Here is a 26,587-nt window from a genome sequence, read left to right as displayed (position 1 = left end):
ACACATTCTTGGATGTGTTCGTCCCACAAGTAGACTCACAGAGCCCAAGTTACTTGAAGTTTTCCTACTGCCACATTTCGTCTTTAAAGACACATTTTGAATGCACATCACCACAATCAGGGCATGTTTGCTTATCCGAACCATACTGTGGAAATTTGCAGTGAAATGTGTGTGACGGTTTCCATGACTACCAAGGTATTCCGAGGCTCTTCCTCCGCCCAAGAAGAGACGCTTTGACGTAAATAGCTCACGGAAACTAAAAATAGCACAATCGATACAGTGGGGGCTGGAACCGGCATAGCAAAGCACGCGGAGTCACAATCATGTCACCCCTGGGATACGAAGCGCGAGGGGTTGTCCAAGAAGGGAGGGAGCCCATGAGGGGGTGAGGATTTCGGGTCCAAGGAGAGCTTTTGAATTGAAATCTTCCATGTGTTCCCCATGTGGATGCTGAGGTGACTGGTGGATTGAAATATACAAGTTGGGAACACTTGGAGCGGCTACCGTGGCGGCGTGAGAGGAAATGCCCAACTTGGTATGATCATGCTGGTGAGTTGAAATCAACAACTTTTTTCTGCAGTTCATTTCTCAGTTGTCTTCCAAATGTGATGCAAGGGATTACACGTTTGAAACATATTTCACGAGCAATATCAATTTATGTTTATCTACAACAAAAAATATTGTAATATTTTGGAATGGAATAAGGATAAGGCTCTTTTCATATTTTGTATGAGCGACATTTTCGGACTCGACAAACTGCTCTGTCCGAAATAATACATTTATGCCTTGGTAAAGAGCAGAATCTTATATGCATGGGAGTCATCAGATGTATCCTCATATTATTGGGTTTCGGACGTATAGAAAATATTCGTAATTGTTTGGCTAGTCATACGAACAACTGTGAACCATCTCGCACTTACAAAGACAACTTTATCTTAAAAACAAGCTATCATCTGAGTTTTTACGTTGTTTATGTGACGCTACTTTCCCCGTTAAAGTGCGAATAATCGCGATAAACATAGCCGTCCGAAGACGAAAGGTATCCGAAAACATAAAATCCGACTATATATATTGTCAGAAATGATATATCCATAAGTTATGACATATAAACAGCTACTGACGGCCGCGATTCCTCAAGACATCGTAGACCTGTATGGCTGCTCTTGTAGAACTACCTAGCGGGACTGTGGATTTCGGAATGTGAAGAATCCCCGGCTTTATCACAACACTCGGAGAGTACGGTATACATGCTGTAACTAGGGAACAGGTTCCTGTACATTCCGCGGAGGTTGATATATGACCCGAGGCTAACTAATTATTCATACCGACAATGCATTTCTTTCGCCAATCCATAACTGCCACCATTGCCACGGTAATCTTACACGTGGAATCAAGCAGTTTGCATTTGCACCTGTGATTACTTTGCATATGATTTATTCACAAGATTTGTTAGTTTGTTTATAGTCAGCAATTCTGCTAATATGAAGGCAGGGTCTAAATAGCTGCCGTCAGGAACGATGAGATAAAATTACCCAAATCATCGAGCCTGACCATCCGATCCAATTAGTCGCCTAGACAAGCATAGCCTAGTGAGGACCTTTTATATCCCCACATGGGTATAATCTTATTATATAACACGTTTACATTAATGCCCACATCATGTTTTGTTCCTTAAACAAATACAGTAAACTACGGTTATAACGAACACGTTTATAACAAACTAACGGATATAACGAACTAACGTTTTAGTCCCGACTATATGCTGTAGTTATGCTGTATATATGCTTATAACGAATTACGGTTATAACGAACTAAAATTAGTAGTCCTTTTGAGTTCGTTATAACCGTAGTTTACTGTATAGAAAACATAAACGGCAGCGCCAGAGAATAACCAGTCTCGATTATCAAACTGATTCCATCGGGTGTAAAAGGCAACATGGCGGTAAAGGTTGGATAAATGGATCATAGAAAATTAGTGATGACACCAGACGTTCACGAAAAGGGTAAGCATGTCCTGCTCTAAAGAACACATGGTTTGACAATGATCGTCTTTGATGCTTTAAAGTATTAAATGCTATTTAAGAAGATCCGTTTTATACATAATATAATAAAAAAATATTTGTCAAAACTACAGGCCCCAATGGTAACCTCGTGTAATCTAATGGTTACATCGTTCGTTCGCCGACTCTACCCCTAGTTCTATTCCCCTACAGGAATACAATGTTTAAAGAAATTTATTGGTGTCCCAAAAATAATTGGTTGCTAAGAACGTCGTTTAACCTGATACGCACTATCCAATGTTTAGTTATCTCCTACTACAGTATATATATATTTCGTAGGCTGCGGCGACTCACAGTCAAACCAATGAATTACAGTTACTCATTCCTCATAGGCGAGATATCGCCCCGTGGCACAAACTCTATCAATGTCACCCAGGGCTATAAGATACATGGTAACGATGACTTACGCATCTGCCTGTATTTTCTTAGATTCCGTTGATACATGACAGCCGTTATTTCATCTACCACGGTGATGTATGGAGAACGCTCGTATTTCCAAAGAGCTATGGTAGTCCAGTAGACAATGAAAGATGGTTCTTAATTGCCTGATGGTGCAGGCTGCTACCAAACTAATATGGAGGCCGCCTCTGGGACTGAGAATGGTCGTTTTGGTGGTTCAAGATGTCTACTGTTGTTGGGGCGTTTTATACGTCCTCGTTACAATGGTTGAAATGTAATTTTAAGAAACATATATACTCACGCTCATTATAGTCACTCTTATACTAAAACGCACATATCGAGGGGTGGGGTGACGATAATTCTGAACACGGGTATATCTGAAACGCAAAGCGGCCATATTGTTGTTAGGAGCATACATTCAATGGCGATGTGTCGTCATTGACAGACAGGAACATCGCCTGTATTCAGGACTAGGTGGTATATTTAGAAGACTTCTCTACTTCACGAGTTTCTCGAATACGTACAGTTAATGTTACTTGCGGTGATGTCATTCCAAGGAAGTAATGCTAGGTTCGGCATGTACGTGCAGGTATGCTGGCCCAAAATAACAGTCAGTATTTACGGAAACCGTCGTGGTTAAACCCACACACTTTCAATGATAGAAGAATGCAGTCTTCATGCGTGATATTTTGCCACCTCGTACCATTCAACAAGAGCCAAAGAATGGCGATTACATGACATGGTATTTCCAGCAGGGCATCTTGTCAGCACTGGCATGTGGAGAAGAAAGTTTATTTGTATGCAATAAACTGATATGTTTCAGTGAAAAGGTGCACTATAACTTTAATGTCTGGTTAAGATACCACGCAACATACGTAGTATATATTCGATAAACATCAGAGCCTGCAGCAACTCCTTCTTGAACCCCAATCCAGACTCGGTGAACCCTCGCCCTAACTGTGTATATTGTAGCGACTACAGGCGAACATGTGATCTCCTCCTGGTGAGTCTGGGTCTGCGGGTAGGTCAGACGGTGCGTTCTTGAATTTCATTACCATACGAACTACATGCGAGTAACGAAACATGCAGCTTAAAGCACTTGGACGTTTTTCGAAATATGCCTCTGTTCACCAAGCAGTGAATGGGTACCTGGTAGGATGAGATGGTAATGTGACTGTTAACCTTCTAGAGCCTCACGGGAAGCTTGGCTTGTATAATCCCCAGGGAGCTGAGAATGAAAATCGAGCCTACACCAATCCTTTGACCAGTGTTAGAATGTGTCGCTATGAGCATGATTCAGGTTGTGGATATATAAACACAAATATACACAAAATTAATATACACATTATTATTATTATTATTATTATTATTATTATTATTATTATTATTATTATTATTATTATTAAGCATTTTCTGGCTAAATATTTCGTTATTTACATGTAGTTCGCTTCTAAGGAAAAACCCCTTGTGCCCGAAGTTGATTGTCCTCTGATGTTTGGTATCCGAAGTTGACTGGATTTTGTGAGACAAGTAGTGTACGTACAGATGACAACGTACGCCCCTGTAAAACGAACCGTAAACATACGTTAATAAACGAATTCGTCATATGTATCAAACTCATACAGGGTGGCCTACGTGTCAAAAACTACAACTTGCCATGCACGCATAACTGTCGGCGAAACATGCACGCATCACAGTCGACGAAACATTTGTACATTACAGCCGACGAACCATGCACGCATTACAGTCGACGAAACATGCACGCATTACAGTCGAAGAACCATACACGCATTACAGTCGACGAAACATGCACGCATTACAGTCGAAGAACCATACACGCATTACAGTCGACGAAACATGCACGCATTACAGTCGAAGAACCATACACGCATTACAGTCGACGAAACATGCACGCATTACAGTCGAAGAACCATACACGCATTACAGTCGACGAAACATGCACGCATTACAGTCGAAGAACCATACACGCATTACAGTCGACGAAACATGCACGCATTACAGTCGAAGAACCATACACGCATTACAGTCGACGAAACATGCACGCATTACAGTCGAAGAACCATACACGCATTACAGTCGACGAAACATATACGCATTACAGTCGACGAAACATTTGCACATTACAGCCGACAAACCATGCACACATACAGCCGACGAAACATGTACACATCACAGGCGACGAACCATGCACGCATTACAGTCGACAAACCATGCACACATACAACCGACGAAACATGTACACATCACAGGCGACGAACCATGCACGCATTACAGTCGACGAAACATTTGCACATTAAAGTCGACGAACTATGCATGCATTACAGTCGGCGAAACATGCACGCATTACAGTCGAAGAACCATGCACGCATTACAGTCGAAGAACCATACACGTATTACAGCCGACGAAACATATACGCGTTAGTCAATACATTGTTCACACAAATTGAACGAAGTCATCTTGAGGAGTGCCACTGTATATCTCGTACTGAGGCTCAGAGTGAGTCAGTTTGCTTTATGAAGCAGTATTTCAGTTATACCACGGCGTGTCAGCTTTATGTCGGATGCAAGTAAGAAGTGATGCGGGTCTCAGATGTTTACCACTGTCGGTAAACACAGAGCGTGGGTGTGGTGTTAACAGACTTAGACACACGATCAGTGCGAACCTGGATTCGAACTCACGAGTATTAGGTTTTGCCACGCCCAGGAGATTCAACACATCACAGAAACATTGCGGCGTCTTTGGCATCCGTACACACACCCTCGGAACAATTACTGCAACAGTTTCAGCTTTTTCAATCAAATTATATATTTTCTTACTTGCTGTTGAAATGCATTAAATTTGATGCATTAATATATTAAATTCATTGACTACTGCATTCCTGAGACCGGATAATAACGTTGAATATATAGACACAGTGGTCTTGTGAACCTGATCAATAATGTACACAGTCTATATGTTAGACACAACAGATATACGGTTGGTCGGGTTAACAACGCATTAATGTTTCAGTGGTGTAACTGCTAAGTCAGCAGATCGGCTTTCATAAGCTAACGGGAATTTATTACCGAGAAAGTCGGTAAATTGTACTCCATAATGTGACAACAGGTTGTATACATATTTAAGTACCCAAACTACATATTATCATTAATATATCCGTGACCCAAAACTAATGTCCCAAATATTTCCAACTGCCCACTGTTTTCTCATTCAAATGAATTTATATATGACCCGATCCTCATTTCACATTGCAAATGTTCTGTCGGCAACCAGGTTCGGATTTCACGAAGCGATCTTAGCGCTGCGACGGTCGTAAGTCTGTGTTAAAATGGGAGTTACGCTAGTCGAAGCCTCAATGCTCCCTAACACATGATCTTAGCGCTACGACTATTTTTTACTTTAGCAGAGGATTACGACAGTCGCAGGGCTGAGATCGCTTTGTGAACCGGGTCCGTTGTCACCACAAGGATTTGACCACACTGCACCCACTGTCAATAACAACATGTGTATTGCTTGTGGACACCATCGGTCAATATGTCCCAAGAAGACACGTAGTGCCAGCTGACTTCGTGTCCATATTAACAAATGTAAACCGCTGTTTCAGTACTTAGTCCATTGACGAGAGGATTTCGTACAAGACGGGAACGAACAACTATTTTTAATGTTCAGGGTTTTTTATAATCGGTTAAGAAAAACACCACAAATTGGGGAAGCTCTCAAACAAGTGTTAAAATATGTTGACAAGGCTGGATTTCTGAAGCTTTTGAACATGCAATTTAACAGAAATTCTTGAAATATGTTCATTTCAGAGACTAAAAGGTTAGCCTAATAATTGGTGGTCATGTTATATTGTCTGATTTACATTATACGATGTTCAAACTGATAGTTTATGGCCTTGAAAAAAGTGGTTTAAAATCATTCCATCAATAACTTACTACCAAACTAATATAACCACAAAGAAGTATCAATATATTTAATTATACCAGTTTGTTTTACCAATAATCAGCTTGATAACAAGGATATATATACGAAGTACTACAACAACACAGCAGAATTTGCAATATGATGCATACACCTTGCAAATTCCGGGGTTTGGGGAGAGGAGAGGGAGTGTGTGTGTGTGTTGGGGGAGGGGGGGGGGGGAGAGACTTTCCATGTGTTTTTGAAAATAATGCATTACAGTACCAGGTACGTACTTTATATTTATTCTAAATCAAGCCTGCTCATACGATTCTTCAAATGTGCATCTGGATCTATCACGTGGTGTATACTCGGTTACTTGTATATAACATTTTCTTATGGTATTTTATATACACGTGTTCCTCCTTGTTCATGTTCTGATTGTTATCGGGATCAACATTTCCCACTGAGTAACACACATGGGACACATATGACATGCACACACACGTGCGCCCTCTTGAGGGGAGTTCGATCCTCTGAATGTCTTAAGAGAAAGCTAGAAGCTCAAGCCTGACGGAAATCATTATGAGACAAGCTGTTGCCCGGATCTATATCACTAACATTTCACCGACAGATGTACGTATGCTTAATGTTAAATATGGTTCAGTGTAGAAGTAGAAAACTACTTTGGACATGGATGTATTTTCACGAAAACCTTGCCACTGCGTCAGGTAATGCATTATCATTATGCTTGTAGCTATTTTACAACGTATTGTTCGTCATGTACATAGATGTATTTCCTTAATCCTTAAAATGAGGTGGGTATAATTATGTTGAGTTATTTGATTTGTAAAATAAAATTTGAACGGATTGGTTTATTAAGCGATGTCAAGATCTCTTAAGTCACTTCATGTCTAGCATATACACACTATATGGATTTTCGTTTCATCTTTAGATCTATACTTAATAGTGAGTGGATGAGGGTTGTCTCCGAGCAGTATTTCAATTATGTCAGGGTGTGTCCGGTGAATGAATTATGTTTATTGGATTCCGTTTCTTTTAATTATTGGAAGTTTACTCTGGGTTGATGTCCTTGGCATCCAGTCAGGCGACGTGTTTATCGTGAACTCTCACGAGAACCATTCTCATTTGATGACATTGCTGTGTTACACTATAGCATTAGAATAGAGAGGCTTCATTGACGATATCAGTCTTTGGGGTTTAGTCAAATGTTGATAGAGTAAACTACGGTTATAACGAACACGCTTATAACGAACTAATGGATATAACGAACTAACTTTTTTGTCCCGACTACATGCTGTAGTTATGCTGTATATATGCTTATAACGAATTACGCTTATAACGAACTAAAATTAGTAGTCCCTTTGAGTTCGTTATAACCGTAGTTTACTGTATAAAGGAAGCCTAGGGCATAAACGGCCCTGAAGTCTAAAGAACTAACCCTGGGCTGGGCGCGAATGGGCTGGGATGGGCTGGGATGGGATGGGATGGGATGAGATGCAGAGGCATTGCTTTATACAACATATGCTGTAAGAGCTTGTCGGCCTGATAGGGTCGTGTGGTCAGGCAAGGTGACTTGGCTGATTGCCTGTCATCGAACCCTGATGACATCCCGCTGCTCTGTGGTTCAATCACTCGTTTGTGTTCTTGGAATAAAGTATTTACAAGCCGCCATGCTGTAGCTGGAACATGCCGAATGGGACTATAATAACATTTAACCCACTCACTCGAATTGAATTAAAGAATTACCCATATTGAAAACAATGTGCCTGCAACTAAAGCAGGGGGTCTTCGTACTGTCGTAACAGACATGCAATCACGCTCATTCATTTTCACATACATGTCACTGTCTTCGGACTTATTATAGATATATGTGGCACCGTGATATATCTTTGCAGTATTTGTTTCATGTACCATCATCCATGCACACAACCATTGGCTCTGACATTGTAAGGATTCGCTATTTCCCACACATGGCATGAGACATACACGTTTTTGCAACATTTTGCTCCTGGGTGTCTTCAAGAACATTATCTATTATTGACCTGCTCATCTTTATGTATTTACGAACGCAGGAACATATGCCTACCGACATCCTACTATTGAGGCTACTCAATGTACATATACCATCATACATGACCTCAACATCCGTGTGACATCAGTGTTCCCTGAGCGTTTCACATCCCCAGGGGACGACTTTACCATTGAAACCATCACACCCAGGCCCTAAATATTACATTAATAAGACAAGGTTTACCCACACGTTCTTCCTCTCATTTCTTGTCATCAACTATCCGTCGACGCTGCTGCTGCAGAGGCTGATGATGTAGCTGGCTGATGAGCACGTGTTGCTCTGGAAAGTTTGGGGGAACTGGCCATCTTAGCGTCCCGAAACCGATGGGTTCAGCGTCAATCAATAACCAGCATCGTTTGACATTTTGCTTATACACCAGGAACAATATCAGTCGAAATTTGATCACTGGGAAAATAAAAATTGGGCTGAGGATGAGGAGGGAGACCTAGTTTAACCCACGCGAGGTGGAGAGAGAGGCTGATCCGACGTCGGTAATCGATAGTCGTGTGAATCAAGTTCTTTCGACCATAGCCAATTGTACGGCGGTTCGATGACTTGTGTTCATCCGAATATTGGAGTTTTTGCAAACGGAGCGTTGTGTCCCAAGCCGGGCAAGTATTCAAGGCGGAAGGGGATAGATTCTCAGCAATGGTAGAAACGGTAAGCAGTTAGCATAATTTCCAATCCTGATGTTATTTGAAATACGTTGCGATGCATTTGAATATGTACTAAAACTACGATAGTGTAAACAAACCGTCTAACCAAATAAACATCAGTGTTTAAAATCATCCTGTAGACTAATGCCTAGTGCGTTCGCCTACCACTAAGAATCAGGCTTGTTACTCCGCGATTCCCCATAGCAGAAAATAGTATCCGCTTTTCATTCTATGGTTCATCTGGTTAAAGACATACAAATATAATTAGGTTTTATCCATTTTAGGAGTGTTGAATTTCACAAAGGTTCTGGGGTTTACAGGTTTAAGGATTTCGTAGGTAGTCAGGTTTAGGGATTTCGTAGGTTGTAAGCTGAATGAGCTGAATCCGCGGCCTTCCCAGTGAGTGAGTGAGTGAGTGAGTGAGTATGGTTTTATGCCACTTTTAGCAATATTCCTACAATATCACGGCGGAGGGCATTAGAAATGGGCTTCACACATTGTACCCATGTCGGGAATCGAACCCGGGTCTTCGGCATGACGAGCGAAGGCTTTAACCACTAGGCTACCCGACCGCTCCCCCTTCCCAGTGTAACCACCCGGAATTACATCGTTTCGGGTTGAGGAATCTTTGGTGCGTTGTGATGAACCTTTCGTTCTAAACAGACGTTCACTTCAGCAAACACCGGGATGTCCGGGGTAAAAATAACATTGCGCTATGTTCCCACACTACACAGGGGCTGCCCAAATCGCTACACTATTATTACCCCGGTCAATGGATCAGTGTGCACTCGATTTTCATGCTCAGTTCACTGGGGAGTAAAATTCCAATCTATATGTGTACACTGTATACACGAAAAGCTTAACACTCACATATCCTTCTCGGGGCGGTCGGGTAGCCTATTCGTTAAAGCGTTCGCTCGTCACGCCGAAGACCCGGGTTCGATTCCCGACATGGGTACAATGGGTGAAGCCCATTTCTGGTGTCCCCCGCCGTGATATTGCTGGAATATTGCTAAAAGCGGCGTAAAACCATATTCACTCACTCACATATCCTTCTCATCCTGCCGGGTACCCATTCAGTGATGGGGGAACAGGGGCATGTTTCGAACAATGTTACCAGCACAGGGATAAACAACGCGTGGTCAGAAATGAACCCGCCGAATGCGGTCACCCAACCGACTACTTTTCAACGTGTCCATAGTGTAGAGGTTATACTGTATAAAGACGTTTGAACTTCGAGACGTGCCAATGTCAGACACGGCCATTTAGGGACAACTGGGGAAGTTGGGGTAGCCTAGTGGTTAAAGCGTTCGTTCGTCAGATCAGAAACCCGGGTTGGATTCCCAACTTGGGTACCATGTGTGAAGCCCATTTCCGGTGTCCCCCGCCGTGATATCGCTGGAATATTGCTAAAAGAGGCGTAAAACCATATTCACTCACTCTTGGGACAACTAACGACAAGTAACGGTTTGTCGACGACATGATGTCCAAAAAAACGCCACTTCATTGTGTTACCATCTCAGTACACCTACGTTGTTTAATGATGATACTACAATCATAATTTGAATAAACGTTGAATTCTGATAACAGTTCTATTATTGAAACACACATACTGCAAATTATGTCAAAATAGTTTCACGGATGTTTGGCCATGTCTCAATGGAGCCGATTTGTGTAAGTAATGTGCAAGTATTACGCAGTTACGCATGTGTTAGGTGTGTGGCGACGAGTATAGGTACCTGTGCGTGTCCTGTGCGGCCACACGGCAGTCGTGTTTTAGTAACTGATGTTATAAATCTGCATTCCTCAGGGGTCCAGTTATATCACGGCGGCCTGTAAATATCACTGCGGTCTAACCACCCGATCCCCACATTGACGGTTGACGATAACCCCGAGGTAATGGAAGTCTGTTTTCAGCCGGAATTCCCAAAGGATCGACACTAAACTGTTATGAATCTTAAACCAATTGTAATATACCCGTTCTGGGAATAGAACCCCGCCTCACTCGACCAACACTGCCAAGTTTTCTACATCTACCCAGACAAGGTACATGCCTACACTTATACTACATCTACCCAGCCAAGAGTCATGCCTACACTTACACTATATATACCCAGCCAAAGTGTATGCCTACACTTACACTACATTTACCAAGCCAAGGTGTATACCTACACTTATACCACATCTACCCAGCCAAGGTGTATACCTACACTTATACTACATCTACACACCCAAGGGTCATGCCTACACTTATACTACATCTACCCAGCCAAGGTGTATACCTACACTTATACTATATCCACCCAGCCAAGAGTCATGCCTACACTTATACTACATCTACCCAGCCAAGGTATATACCTACACTTATACTACATCTACCCAGCCAAGGTGTATACCTACACTTATACTATATCTACCCAGCCAAGGTGTATACCTACACTTATACTACATCTACACACCCAAGGTGTATACCTACACTTATACTACATCTACACACCCAAGGTGTATACCTACACTTACACTACATCTACGCACCCAAGGTGTATACCTACACTTATACTATATCCACCCAGCCAAGAGTCATGCCTACACTTATACTACATCTACCCAGCCAAGGTATATACCTACACTTATACTACATCTACCCAGCCAAGGTGTATACCTACACTTATACTATATCTACCCAGCCAAGGTGTATACCTACACTTATACTACATCTACACACCCAAGGTGTATACCTACACTTATACTACATCTACACACCCAAGGTGTATACCTACACTTACACTACATCTACGCACCCAAGGTGTATACGTACACTTATACTACATCTACCCAGCCAAGAGTCATGCCTACACTTATACTACATCTACCCAGCCAAGGTGTATACCTACACTTATACTACATCTACCCAGCCAAGGTGTATACCTACACTTATACTACATCTACCCAGCCAAGGTGTATGCCTACACTTATACTACATCGACCAAGCCAAGGTGTATGCCTACACTTATACTATATCGACCAAGCCAAGGTGTATACCTACACTTATACTACATCTACCCAGCCAAGTTGTATGCCTACATTTATACTACACCTCTCCAGCAAAGGTGTATGCCTACGCTCGAACTATTATAACCAGATCATCTATATATGACGAAGGGGTGCCGACCAACTGAAAAAACATGTCTACAAAATTTGGCATATGATATTTTTATTTTATCATTGATAACATGTTCACGATTGCATCCGAATTAATTCATCATGCCATTATCAAGAGCCGGTCTTCCTGAAAACGACAGTGGGGCATATTAACGTATTGCATAACGAAATCGATGTTCTTCAGCTAGTAGTGGTTTAGTGTAGGTCTGTTTGACATTAATGACAGTTAGCTTCCTTAAACGTGGACCTGTGATGACGAGATCTCTAAGCTCATTACAGCGACAGATATGGAAAGCTTGAATATTATGAGAAAAACATGGAAATCGATAGCAAAATAATAGAGGGAACATGTCTGGTTCCCGTGATAAATGCCCACTAACATACGTCAGTAAGCGACAAATATGTTTTTCACTTATTTTTATCCTCACGTTTTATCTGCCCATGTATCATTATATCAGATCCTGTTCATAGTTTAAGGGGGCGGTCGGGTAGCGTAGTGGTTAAAGCTTTCGCTCATCACGCCGAAGACCCGGGTTCGATTCCCGACATGGGTACAATGTGTGAAGCCCTTTTCTGGAGTTCCCGCTGTGATATTGCTGGAATATTTCTAAAAGCGGCGTAAAACCCCAATCACTTTAAGGCCGTGTGTCATCACGAGTCCATGTATAGGAATACAGTAAACTACGGTTATAACGAACTCAAAAGGACCATTAATTTTAGTTCGTTATAGCCGTAGTTCGTTATAAGCATATATACAGCATAACTACAGCAAAATGTCGTTACACAAAAATAGAAAGTTCGTTATATCCGTCAGTTCGTTATAAGCGTGTTCGTTATAAATAGAGAATCTCACCCGAGTGTCTTTTGATATCAAATAAATCAACACGAGTTGATAAAAGTGGAAAAATTCCGAGGCTTGCCGAGGATTTTTGCCACTTTTATCAACGAGTGTGAGATTTTATTTATCATGCAACATCATTCTTCCAACTTTTTCAATTTGTAGACAGTAATTAGCAGTGTCTTCAGTGTAAAAAGGACTGCTTACAGCTTCAGTAGCAGAGCCATTAGTGATGTCATTTGATTGTGACGTCATGGTAACCAGTGACGTCACAATGGTCTGCAAAGCATTGTGATGTAATTTCATTGCAGCGATATCTACAGTGTAGATATCGCTTGATCTAATCCAATGTGGAAGTAGTCCGTCAGTGTTTACGTCATTTCAAGAACACGGTCTCGTGAAAAACGTATGAACGTCAAATTGTGTCGTTCATACACTTATGAACGTCAATTTCGCGGTCACGTGACCGACCTCTCGTCCAATGGAAAAGTCGCATATCGTGTAAACGTCAAATTAAAAAATTATTGTATACTGTATTGTATCTGTCGATGTGATATATTATCATACAACTGCTTTTTTGATTTCTATAGCTTGTACATCACAATACACTATACACATTTGATATGAAATACCCCTTGGAAGAATATTTTAGTTAGGTCGCGTGTGATCTTAATGTAGGAGCAAGACCAATGAGAGGCACCTCGGAGACGTTTACCTCTTAGATGACAGAAGTGGATTCCTAATATCCACATATTGTAGACATTTTAGGAATCAAAACTGAGTCAAGCCCGAGTCCACCATCCCATTTCATAGTTTCACCACAACTTTTCGAACCTTTTGCGAACACTTGGTATCGTCACTACGTTTAAGTGATATCATTAACACATGTTATCTCATAGTCGGAGACCGCCTCCGTGGTCTAGTGGTAGAGCGTCAGCCCGTAGAGCGGAAGGTCCGGGGTTCGATCCCCGGCCGCGTCATACCAAAAGACGTTAAAAGATGGTACTTGTTGTTACCCTGTCTGGCGCTCGGCATTAAGGGGCTTAAACAAGGACTGGTCGGCTCGGAGTCAGTATACTGTGTCTGAGAGGGATATTCATGATCAACTGCGGCATGGTATCACAGTGTGCTAGCACTAAAAATAGGCATCAGTCCGGACTAGTACAAGCAGCCACAAACACACACACACGTACATGCACATCGCTATATAAGTGCAATAATCTTGGACGCGACGTTAAACCCCATTTCACCTCACCTCATAGTCGCAATCGTACAATGGACTCTTCATTTAGCAGAGATTTCTTATGATTATGATTATTTTGTCGCTTTTATTTGCTTTTTTTAAATTTATTGTTAAAGTTTTAGGATTGTGTACATCGTATTTTCGACAATTAAATTGAATTAATATTTTTAGATTGTCGTGTGCGTCATATAGCAAAGCTATGGGGACACTGATGTTACAGACATCTGATGCTCCGCATCATCAGGCGTGCTAGAATCTTGTGATCGTAAGTTCGACTTCCAGATTCGTCATCATAATGATTCATCGTTAGTCAGATATGCAAGAGAGTGTTTAAGAAAACATACAACGTTATGGACAACAACTACCGGTTTATTGCTTTTATCGACGTTTCGGTGTAACTGCTCACACCGTTATCAAGCTTGGGGAAGAATCTACACCGAAACATCGCTACATGCAATCAACCACAAGTTGTTATCCATAAAGTTGTATTGTTTGATAGGCATTACTTATAAGGTGATGGATGGCAAAGTAGACACACTTTTGGATAACAACTTCTATAATTACAGTAATTACAGTAATTAAAGATGTTGTTATCCATAAATATGTTTTCTTATTTACAAATCAAACTTCTAGAATGCCAATTAAACATAACGAGTGTGGTTAAAAGTGTTTCAATTCTACCCATCGTCCTAGTAGTACACCAGGGCGGTCGGGTAGCCTAGTGGTTAAAGCGTTAGCGTTGGGTACAATGTGTGAAGCCCATATCTGGTGTCCCCCGCCGTGATATTGCTGGAATATTGCAAGAAGCGGCGTAAAACCTCACTCACTCACTCACTAGTTGTACACTAGTTGGAATAAAAGGGGGAATAGTATGCTTAATCTAGCTTTACACAAAAAGATCCAAAATAATAAGATTCCATTTTTTAATAATTTATGTTATTTTATGTTGATAACATTGTTTCATATGACGACAAAAAAAAATATTATTGAGAAATTAAAGTTGAACATTTATCAAATATAGTTGACATATTCAAATAAAGTCAACCATATTTTTTGTTTAGATCAACAAATTAAGAAACTCTGGCAGTATGAATCATAAGACCACGTGGTATGTATCTTGGTCAGCGAACCATGTCACCGGGTTTCTACAGAACAGGGGCAATAACGACAGCAATCCGGCAGGTATGAGTAATCAGAGCAGGAATGTCAGTAGATGTCAAACACGCCGCTAGTGCCAAGCGTCCCAGACTCCACAAGCTCACCCAGATACTACAACACCTACTTATTCCGAAAGCTAAGCCGCAAAAGACAAGCTTGAATATAGTAATCTTTTTGGGCATCAAATATTAATCGCTCCTTATATCATTTTATTGTGTTGTGGAATATATACATAAGGTTAATGGATGGTCTGGCCCTTATTACAATTAGTGTGCTACTACTATAAACGAGTGCCTTGAACAGTTTATTTGGCATCGATTCCAAATCCACTCCACACGTCACGCCAAACAAGAAGAGAGACTCAAAGAAAATAAAGATTTATTTCTCCCGCATAACCTGACGTAAACACCTTCTAATAATAGAACCGCATGCGCCTAACTCGCGAGCGATCTCAACAGCTTAGGGAAGAGAGCTGCCGAACCATTGGTTGGTCTGGCATAGTGCCAATAGGGGATCAGCGACGTGACTGGCGTTGGCTTGTCTACCTACAGAACCAATACCTGTGTAAGGCCGTCGAGCCTCTCTCGCGTAGTGTAATAACATAGATATGCTGCGTGCTATAGTCTTTAGTTGTAAGCTATTACCTTAGCGAGAAACATGTTACTCGTTCTTCGTTGGATACCCATGTTGCAGAGCCGTGAGCATCGTTCTCCATGTATAAGGTAAACACTAGTTAACAATCGGCTCGGAACGTTTTCCTAATATAGTAATAGTTATCCTTACTGAGTATCGACATGGAATGTTTGAAGACGTTTTGCGAGTCAGGGTTCCCAATAGCGTTCATATGTTGTTGTTGTTCTTGTAGTTCGCACATGCTTTCCCTACAGTACTTTGTTCACGGTCTGCAAGAAGTACATCTGATGTTTGTTCATGGTCTTAAGAACTACACCTAATGTTTGTTCATGGTCTGTAAGAAGTACACCTAATGTTTGTTCGTGGTCTTAAGAACTTCGCTTAAAGATTGTACATGGTCTATCAGAACTACACCTAATGCTGTACAGGATTACTGTGATTTGTGGAGATGTTTACAGCACTAGACTACTGTGATGACTAAGCATAGAGATCTCTGCGAGAAACTATAGTTTTATCAGATAATGCATTATTTGAACCAAGTATAGCGTGTTGGTTAAAACAACATGGCTTTTGTATAACTGTATCTATTTTTTTCACCCTTCATCAAAATCTATATTACGAAGTCACATTGAAGTGGGTATATGACATATATAATATATGTGAGATTGGAACACTAGTACCATAAAGTAGTATTGTTATATATTGTCATATAGTGCCTCAATTTAACCATGTCAAGTGTTGAACGCACAGTGCCATTTCACGCTTGTCAGAGGGGTACACTATGTACGTGATCTAGACTACCAGTCGTCGGACTTTCATTTTTGTGGAAGCCTCGGTGGCTGAGTGGGTTAGATCGCTGACTTTGTGTGCTGGCGATTAGGTGCCTCACTATGTCATCATGGGGTCGTACCCCGGATGGAACGCAACCCCAAAACGTACTGGAATCTGTACGTAATTAAGAAAGTGTTATCCAAAATATAACAATTGATATGTCAAGTTCTATTGCACTGTATTTAGAAAAATGTCTCACTGCTTCATAGCAGTTTGCTTCAATTCCTGTAAAGATCGTCTCCAGATACTGTCTGTTTCGCAAAGCTCAATATTGTCTGTCTCCATCGATATGTAGAAGGGCGATCTTCGTGAATGCTTTCCATTGCTGTAAACATTATGTTTCCTGTTTAATTCCACGTGTCCTTCCCCAGTATACCATGCTCTCTTTAACACTCATTAATTTGATAACTGGGACAGTCTCATCTCAGATAACCTTAAAACGTCTACAGTCCTCCCTGGTTCTAATGGCATGTTTTTCTCAGAACGGATTTCCCACGTGCAACATTCTCTGCCAATGCCAATGTTTTTCCAGTCCTAACGTTTCAATTCCCTGGTTATAATGCAATTTTTTTAATTGACAAAAAATAGGCAATGTAGTTAATCTTTTGGAGATTATTCCCTCTTTATATAATTGCATTGATCTCAGATGTTTTCACCTACAGCAAGACACCTACAGCCCTTGATGCTGTTATCACCCAATCACTCAAGTCCCATTACCGTAAACTCCATCTTAATCGTCTGACAGACTGTATTTGCATTAAACTGCTCCCAAAAATATGATGTAATAACTCTGCACCCAACAATTACGTCTACGTGCAAACTCTACATCACGGAGGTGATAGGGAGTCTAGAGGCACAAGCCAGTCCACAAGAGGGTGCTGTGGAGTAGCGCTCATACTTGACTAACACACTGACAAAATATGCAGCTGTCTCCAGGCACTCTTATATCAAAGACTTTTTTATATATATATCTCATTGTCCAAATTTGACCCAAGGGTTGATAATGTATATGATGCAGTCCTGTTTAAAAAAAGATTCAGCTTTTTTTAAAAAATAGCTTGGATTGAATGGATGTGTCTTGGTTGTCATTAATTTTCTATATATCATGTCAGTAAGGTCTGGTTTCCCCTCCCTGGTTATAACGTCATCCTGGTTGTAATGCCATGCTTAACGAAAGGTAGCCTTATGACGAGGGAGGACTGTAGTTCCTTTGGTCCCGAGCTCCTCTACATCGCGTTTCGGTGGTAGTTCCTTGTTTACTCCATCATCTCTGAAGAACTACATCTGCAGCTGTGACGAAGAGCTGTGCGTACCTTCTTCATAAGCAGCTTACGTTAGTGGGGAAACTTGGGGAACCTTTCATCAGTGATGCATGTCAACTAAACCAAGGCAGCACGCTAGGTTGTAAGTAATTTATTTAGTGTGACAAGGCTGTTAGGGTCAGCTTAGTCGAGGGACTATATTCGCGTGATACATTTCTTTAGTTGCTATGCATTGTATTTTGCGCAAAGGATACATGCAAGGTATTAACCTTGACTTGTGTAAGTCAAGGAAGACGGTGACCTGGGTCAAATGTGAAAAGGTGCTATTGGTGTTTTTATGGTGTTGTTACGGCAAAGAAAACGTTGCTGGAAGGGATTTGACGAACGGACATCTTCTTGACGGTTTATTACTCATGAATGCCCAAATCATGTCTCAATTCTAAAAATTGCGACTTTCAGCTTGGCGACATTGATATCGGATTCAACACATTTCCATGTTGCGTTTGAAGACTATCTAAAATGACAACATCGATTTAGGTGAGTTTTCGTAAAAGGTTCACATAAGCATATGACGTCGTCTTTTTTGTCATGACATCATACCTTACCAGAGTGACGTCATGAATGTTTCATCTGTCTCAGTACGCGAAGAAAGAGAGCGGTAAGGCATTGGCCTAATTAATGCTGTATTTGCATTGTCTAAAAATATGTTTCCATATTATGTATATATTTGTATTACCTTATAATGATGTATTGTCTAGGACCGCCATGTGTCCATGACAGAGTGAGTGAGTGCATGTTATTAACGCTGAACTATCAAGGATCAGGCAATCATTTGCATTATAACGAGTACAGATGTACGATGACAATCACATGTTTTAAATATCCGCGTCCGACTCTGAGTTTTTTACGTTAAATATTGGTTACGTGAGTCTGATGACTTTAATTCCCCTTTTAGCAAAATTGCAATTATAATCACTTCAGGGGACACCAGAAATGGATTTCAAACATTGTATCCATATGGGGAATCGAACATTGTACCCATTCATACGTTGTATCCATATGCAGAGTCGAACAGTGTACCCATTCATACGTTGTATCCATATGCAGAATCGAACAGTGTACCCATTCATACGTTGTATCCATATGCAGAATCGAACAGTGTACCCATTCATACGTTGTATCCATATGCAGAATCGAACAGTGTACCCATTCATACGTTGTATCCATATGCAGAATCGAACAGTGTACCCATTCATACGTTGTATCCATATGCAGAATCGAACAGTGTACCCATTCATACAAAGTATCTATGTCAAGAATCGAACCCGACCCTTTGGTGAAATGAGCTTGCGCTTAAACAAACAAGAGGTTACCCCACAAAAGAAAACAGAATTATTCTATACACTAGAAAATTGGGTTTGATAAAAAAAATTACGAACCTTATCAAAACTAGGCTACTAGACCGAAAACTGTCGCCGAAATTCTGTATGTGTGTGTGTGTGTGTGTGTGTGTGTGTGTTTGTGTGTGTGTGTGTGTGTGTGTGTGTGTGTGTGTGTGTGTGTGTGTGTGTGTGTGTGTGTGTGTGTGTGTGTGTGTGTGTGTGTGTGTGTCTGTTTGTTATAGTCCGGACTGATTCCGATTTTATACTGCTGGCCACTGAGATACCATGCCGCAGTTTAACATGAATACCCGACATTGTATACTGACTCCGAACAGATCAGTCCTTAAAGCCAGAGCCAGGCAGGCTTCCAACAAGTTCCATCTTTTGACGTCTTTTGGCATTAAGCAGCCAGGATGACGCTAGACCACTAGACCAGGGAGGCGATCTCCACCCATGAAACCATATGATGACACTTTCAGACATACGCCTCTGACATATGCCCCCACAGAAGCACAGCTTGGACTGAAGTTACATGAGGCATGACTTGTTATAATGAATCTATTTATATGCTGCCATTTTGAATCATAACGATGTATGGATTATGCACGATAAAGAATTATGTTCATGCCACACAACCAGCTTCGTTTGAGGACATTATTAGCATGATACGCAAGAATACTATTGAATATGTTGAATTATATCCGTTCGTTTAGATACATACGGTAAAATCCATGGTATGCTCTCAATAATAACTGTTGTCATTGTTATTGATCTTACGTTTATTGAGGAACTGTTGCAAATGCAACGGAAGATGGAGATATTTAATTTAACAGTCTTTAATGTCTTGTTTCAGAAAGGTTATAAATAAATTAAATATACATTATATTTTACGCGATCCTGTTTAACGTGTGTGTAAATTTATAAATATCGTGCATTTGATAAGGACAATAGTCATAACTGTGTATAAGTAACATGTAGCGTCGGTGTATGAACGCTGCATCAACCAAGTCAGCGAGCCTGACCAACCGATCCCATAAGTCACCTCTTGCGACAATCATGGGATGCTGAAGACCTATATTCTAACCCGGGTCATCACAGGGAAAGCAGATCGCTATTTGTCTGTGTTAATAGATCAGTTTTATGTCAAAATATCAAATCGAATGGAATGGTTTAAGAAAGGGGTACCCGTCAGTTCTCTCAGATCTAGGACGACCATTGTTATACTGTTTAAATTATATATTTTTTTATTAAATGTGATGGTGGCCGTATGTAGTTTCACTGGAGTGGGAAGAGTGCATATACAGTCAAGCTGTGTCGTCCATGCGCTGTAACATGTGCAGCTGGTTCTCACTATAGGCGACGCGTCCGGAGCAAACATAGCCACACAGATCAATACATGTAGCAGTGAACCCCAGTCAGTTGTATTTGGATCGTACATTAACACGGTACGTACTGTAAGGCTTGCGTCACCCTCTTATGTTATCTTCTGTGAATGAGTAAGTACGTCGATTTAAGCTTTGATATAAACAAATATATCTTCGGCCATAATATGCTTTAGACAGATACAGTAAATGTTAACAGTGGCCTGCCATACTTCTGACACAGTGACACACGTTGCAAGCCCTGTATAACTCAATCTTGGATTTTTTGAATAAGCTGCCTCTTTGAGTGACATTTTGCATTGGTATATAACAAACACCCCTCCTAAGTGTCATGCCGAGTGCTTATTTTATTATATTTTCAACTACTATACGTCATTAATAATAAGGAAGAGAATTTATGGATGTCAGTTTCTTTATTATGAGGAGCTAAACGTTTCGGAGTATATGCTTACTCCTTCATCAGGTGAGTAAGTATATACTCTGAAACTGTGTGTTCCTCTAATAAAGAAGTTGACATCCATAAATTCTCTTCCTTGTGTGTATCACTTCTAAATACCTTTCAAAGACTTGTCATTAATAATGAATAGATTAAAAAAAACGAGGGTCACATTCCAGTAATGTTATTTGTTTGGGTGGTTATGTTGTATTGTTTTTAAGGTAATCTGTTCCCGAAATTGCAGGAATAAATAGGTTGTCCATATCGTGAAATCTGGTCTCCCTAGGTCAGGGAGCTGATAAATAAACAGGTTTATTTGTACCTACATAAAAACTGTATAATAGTCATGAAGAATATATATAATTAAGTCGATTGACAATCGCGAATGTCTTGATTTCGAGTTTAAACAACATTCGACAATGAAAGATAACAACTCACTCAAAGGGAAGCTAAAGGTATTAAGAACCCGTGAAGATCCGGGGTTGAATAGGTCTTCAACAACCCATACATGCCGTAAAAGGTGACAATCCTTATCGTAAGGGCGACTAACGTGATCGGGTGATCAGACTCGCTGACTTGGTTGATACATGTCATCGTATCCCAATTGTTTGGATCGATGCTCGTGATGTCAATCACTGGATCGTCTGGTCCAGACTCGACTATTTACAGACCGCCGTCATATGGCTGGAATATTGCTGAGTGTGGCGTTTAACAACAACAACAACAACAACAATAACAACAAAAATAAAGATATTATGCGAAATCCATATATCAGTGAACCTCTGAAACTAAACATATGATGAGGAAACGCGATTAGTCATCCGTCGTGGACAAATTCGTATGAGGTATAGTCAGGGTAGTGTGGTCAGTGGACTCTGTAAAACATTGTGTCGATACATGTTACCTTACTGCGGCAGCCGGTTCGAGATCCATTCAAATAAACACAAAATGAGACGCCATGTATGAGCCGAACTGTGTCACGCTATTGAGCGTTGGATGCAAGTTTACATTTAAACATTCAGAACTTCTACTATCTATGACGTCAATGTTGTCACATGATACGTCATTTCTCAAATATGAGAGTTTTCCTAGACGGCAATTACCATGGTTTATTAATGCCATTCTGCAAACAAAGTACACGACCTTTAGACACAATGCTGAAGGACGTTATTGGCCATCTTGTTTTTGTTTGAGAAAAATATATCCAGATCTTTTTTTATATCAATCGGAGTTTAGAAATAGACATATGAATAAAACATTTTGCATCAAAATGCAATGTTCGAAATAGTTATTCTTATGAAATATTCAAAATACATTTCTTTATTCGATACTTCCGATAAAGACATCTCGCGCTGACATCGAGTGGAATGTCCAAAACGCCATTTGTGACGAAGGTCGCCGTTTATACAAAAGGGATCCGTCATACACCTACGCATGGGGCTTGTAATGGATAGTAACACCGAAGTGTGGGAGGAGTTCTCCCTGTGGAGTTAACGAATCATAGGACGTCAGTATAAATAACACATTTGCTGCTGCCTTTATAGTCGTCATTCCCAATTCGTTTGTTATTTACGGCGGTGGTCGATGGAAGCAGTTCAATGTTTGTTGGTGTATTTTGTACATTGACTAGGACTGGTTTGAACTTGCCATTCACCACGTATGTACCATGCTTAATATACATTTGTATCACCGTTCGTGTGATGGTAATACTTAATTAATAATCGTTATAGGTACCGTGTCATGTTTGTGATGATGCAAGACTTTCAAAAAGTCGGGTTGAGAGTTGATGGAAATATAGTCAGAACTATAAGACAAGATTAATAAGTGGAATTGTGTGAAGGTGGGTGGGTTGGGTCTTACGCCGCTTTTAGCAGTATTCTAGTTATATCACGTGGTGTCAGCTTTATGTGGGAGGAAAGCCCGAAGTGATGCAGGTCTCAGACGTTTACCACTTCAGTGAAACCCACGAGCACGGGTATTGTGCTGACAAACCCAGAAACATCATCGGGGCGAACCGGGATTCGAACACACAATCATAGGTTCCTGGCGTGCCCAAGGGACGCAACTCTGTTCAGCGAATCACGGCGCCTTAGACGGCTGGGCCACCCGTGCCCCAATTGTGTGAAGGGATGAGGAGAGAGTGCCGGCTTATCACCCATTGACTAATTCATGCAAACATTGAGGTGTAACCATCATCAATGATGCCGAGAGGTTGCAAGCCGGTTATGGTAGAAATTTAAAAACTGTTATCGATATTAACCATAAAAATATCAACCATAAAATACAGCCACGCGATTATAAGAAACTAGGAGGATGGACATTACCCTACTGGAATACACAGTGCAAACTTTCTTAATGATCATAAACTCAAATCAGATACATTAAACTACGGTTATACTCAAAGGGACCACTGATATCAGTTCGATATAACCGTATTTCCTTATAAGCATATATACAGCAAATGGCCGGGACCAAATATGTTCGTTACATCCACAAGTTCGTTATAAGCGTGTTCGTTATTAACGTAGTATCACTGTATAGTGATGATAACGAAACTCTCTCTGTGTTTCAGCATCGCGACATCATGGAATAAAGACACTGAGGTGAAGGTGGTTCCCATGTGACCGGCTCACCATCCCCACTACAGTAGTATGGACACCATAGACAAGATGGAGAAGTCCCCTCGTAGCAGTACATCCGACAACCTCCAACAACTCAGTCTCAAGGAACATTACGAGATTCTCCGAGAGTTGGGTCGTGGCACGTACGGAAAGGTTGTCCTGGCTAAGTGTCGTGAAACTGACACCAAAGTATCCCTGAAAATTCTTCCAAAGTGTAGCACAAAGTTGCGTGATTTTCAGAGAGAATTCCACTTCAGCTACTTCCTCTCCCCCCACAGCAACATCGTCGACACGTACAATGTTGCATTTGAAACAAGAACGTCATACGTTTTCGCGCAGGAATACGCCCCTCTTGGCGACCTGTTTGATGCTATACCTCCGCAAATTGGGATGGACGAAGGTGCCTCGAAATGTATCATAAAACAAGTTGCTTCTGCCTTGGACTTCATGCACAGCAAACAGCTCGTCCATCGAGACATTAAACCCGAGAATGTTCTCCTCTTTAACCAAGACTTCAGTAAGGTGAAACTAATGGACTTTGGGATGACGAGGAAAGATGGCACGGTCATACGTAAGACAAACGGTAGCATCCCCTACACGCCACCTGAAATATGCGAAGCCGTTCGAAACGAAAGCATCAAGGTAAGCAGCAGTGGAGATGTTTGGGCCTTCGGTGTTCTGTTATTCTGCATGTTGACTGGTAACTTTCCATGGGAAAATGCTGATATTGGAGATATGTACTTCAACGAGTTCGTCTTATGGCAGAGGCGAAAAACTACAAAAATTCCATCCCAATGGAGGCGATTTACTCCCCGTCTTCTGAGATTCTTCCGCAAAATATTGGACATTAAGCCCGAGCGTCGGTGCTCGGTGAAGGAGATCTTTAAATATGTGAGTGACGAGTGGCTGGTCCCAGCTCGGACAGGTCCGAGTAGCGAGGACGAAGGGGAGTGTAGTTCCGATACGGACCATATGGAGGAACTCAGCCATCTTCTCCAGGACCATGGTATTGAAACAAAAGTGGATAAAAGACTTCGAGAGAGAAGAATTTCCGAATGGCTACTAGCATTATGACTAGATCGAGGAACCTTCTCACCACGAACCATACTGTGCAATGTGACGTCAGCAACGTTTTATATCCTGAGAAATGTGTTCATCCCGCTGCTTTTGTTGCTAGGTGGAGCGGTGTTCATTGCCATCATCATAGTGTATTGTGATACTGTGACTTCTATTGTCTGGGTGTAGATTTTACAACAGAGCGAAGTCCACTATACCGATAATTCTGTTCTTCCTATTGAAGGTTTGGGAACAAGTATTCATCATTCGTATGTCAACCATTCAACCATTCAGCCATGTTGTGATGATTACCGTTATGTTTCCATGACATCATTGTAACAGTTAATGAAACAACTGAATGCTTATTTTACTGAGCGTTAGCTTAAGATTAAGATCGCTGATCAGTAAATATGAACAAATCTCCACCCAAGCGAAAATCGCAATTTAGTCCTTCACAATCACGTTTTCGATATGAAATTTTCGATATTTTACAACTTTATTATGTCGATCATCTTCCAAAAGAACTCGGTGCCTCGAAGGATCACAATGACCTCAAATGAATTTTTTTCAACAAGTCGTCCAAATCTTGCTGCCATTTTTAAAACCATGTTTTTTACTAACGATAGTAAGTAAGTTTTACTAGTCGATGTTATGTACATACAGTTGAACTGGAAAGTTTGGTACCGTGTTGCATATAGTTCAAAGGATCCTGTAGACTTGCCTTAGTCCCTGTAGCACTTATTGTAATATAGTGCCAAGCCAAAGTCCCTGGTATAAGAGCAATAAATATCTTTGATGCAATCTGGACAACTTACATTTGCATTTATGCGATATGCAACGCCAATCGTTGAGTATACATACTCGTGTCCTTATGTTAATTCAATATGTGCAATAAATGTATTGTCTGTATGAGCGAGTGTGGAGGTGTATCGTGTGACGCAATGTAAAATATTATGAATTCGTACATATTTGTTGGGTTTTTTTGTCATCGGAGGTACATTAGTACGGACAAATGGTTTTATATTTAGTATGCATGCAACACGCACTAAGCATCCATGTTGAGTCTTGGTTGAACCAGTATTTTAAGATGGCTCTTGAGCGAGCGAGTGAGTGAGTTGGGTTTTACGCCGCTTTTAATATTATTCCAGTTATACCACGGCGTGTCAGCTTAATGTGGGAGGAAAGCCCGAAGTGATGCAGGTCTCGGACGTTTACCACTTCGGTGAAACCCATGATCACGGGTATGGTGCTGACAAACCTAGGAACATAAACGGGGCGAACCGGGATTCGAACCCACAATCATAGGTTTCTGGCGTGCCCAAGGGACACAACTCTGACCGCGAATCTCGGCGCCTTAGACGACTGGGCCACTCGTGCCTCCAAGATGGCTCCTGACATCTGTAAACCTCATGAGGACTCTGCGGCGTGTGGACTTGTTCAGGAAAGCGTTTCCT

The 26,587-nt window shown here is 41.1% G+C and overlaps 1 protein-coding gene across 4 annotated transcripts; it reads left to right on the top strand.

Moving 5' to 3' along the window:
• Window positions 1-26,097, top strand: LOC124132590 (serine/threonine-protein kinase SBK1-like). 4 transcript variants are annotated; one of them, XM_046496600.2, is made up of 3 exons: window positions 1-549; window positions 18,716-18,793; window positions 24,029-26,097. In XM_046496600.2, exon 3 carries the CDS (start codon window positions 24,108-24,110, stop codon window positions 25,149-25,151), a length of 1,044 nt encoding a protein of 347 aa, XP_046352556.1. In that variant the 5' UTR covers window positions 1-549; window positions 18,716-18,793; window positions 24,029-24,107; the 3' UTR covers window positions 25,152-26,097. The 4 variants fall into 4 exon arrangements, with proteins under 4 accessions (XP_046352556.1, XP_046352529.1, XP_046352546.1 ...); XM_046496590.2 differs by lacking the exon at window positions 1-549 and adding an exon at window positions 16,083-16,252; XM_046496573.2 differs by lacking the exon at window positions 18,716-18,793 and having other exon boundaries at window positions 2-549.
• Window positions 26,098-26,587: the final 490 nt, after the last annotated feature.

Source organism: Haliotis rufescens, unplaced genomic scaffold (genome assembly GCF_023055435.1).
Source record: "Haliotis rufescens isolate VD_foot unplaced genomic scaffold, xgHalRufe1.0.p SCAF_20, whole genome shotgun sequence".
NCBI classification, from domain to species: domain Eukaryota; kingdom Metazoa; phylum Mollusca; class Gastropoda; order Lepetellida; family Haliotidae; genus Haliotis; species Haliotis rufescens.
The sequence above is the reverse complement of the archived record's forward strand: the minus strand, read 5'-3'. Positions and strand labels throughout refer to the sequence as shown.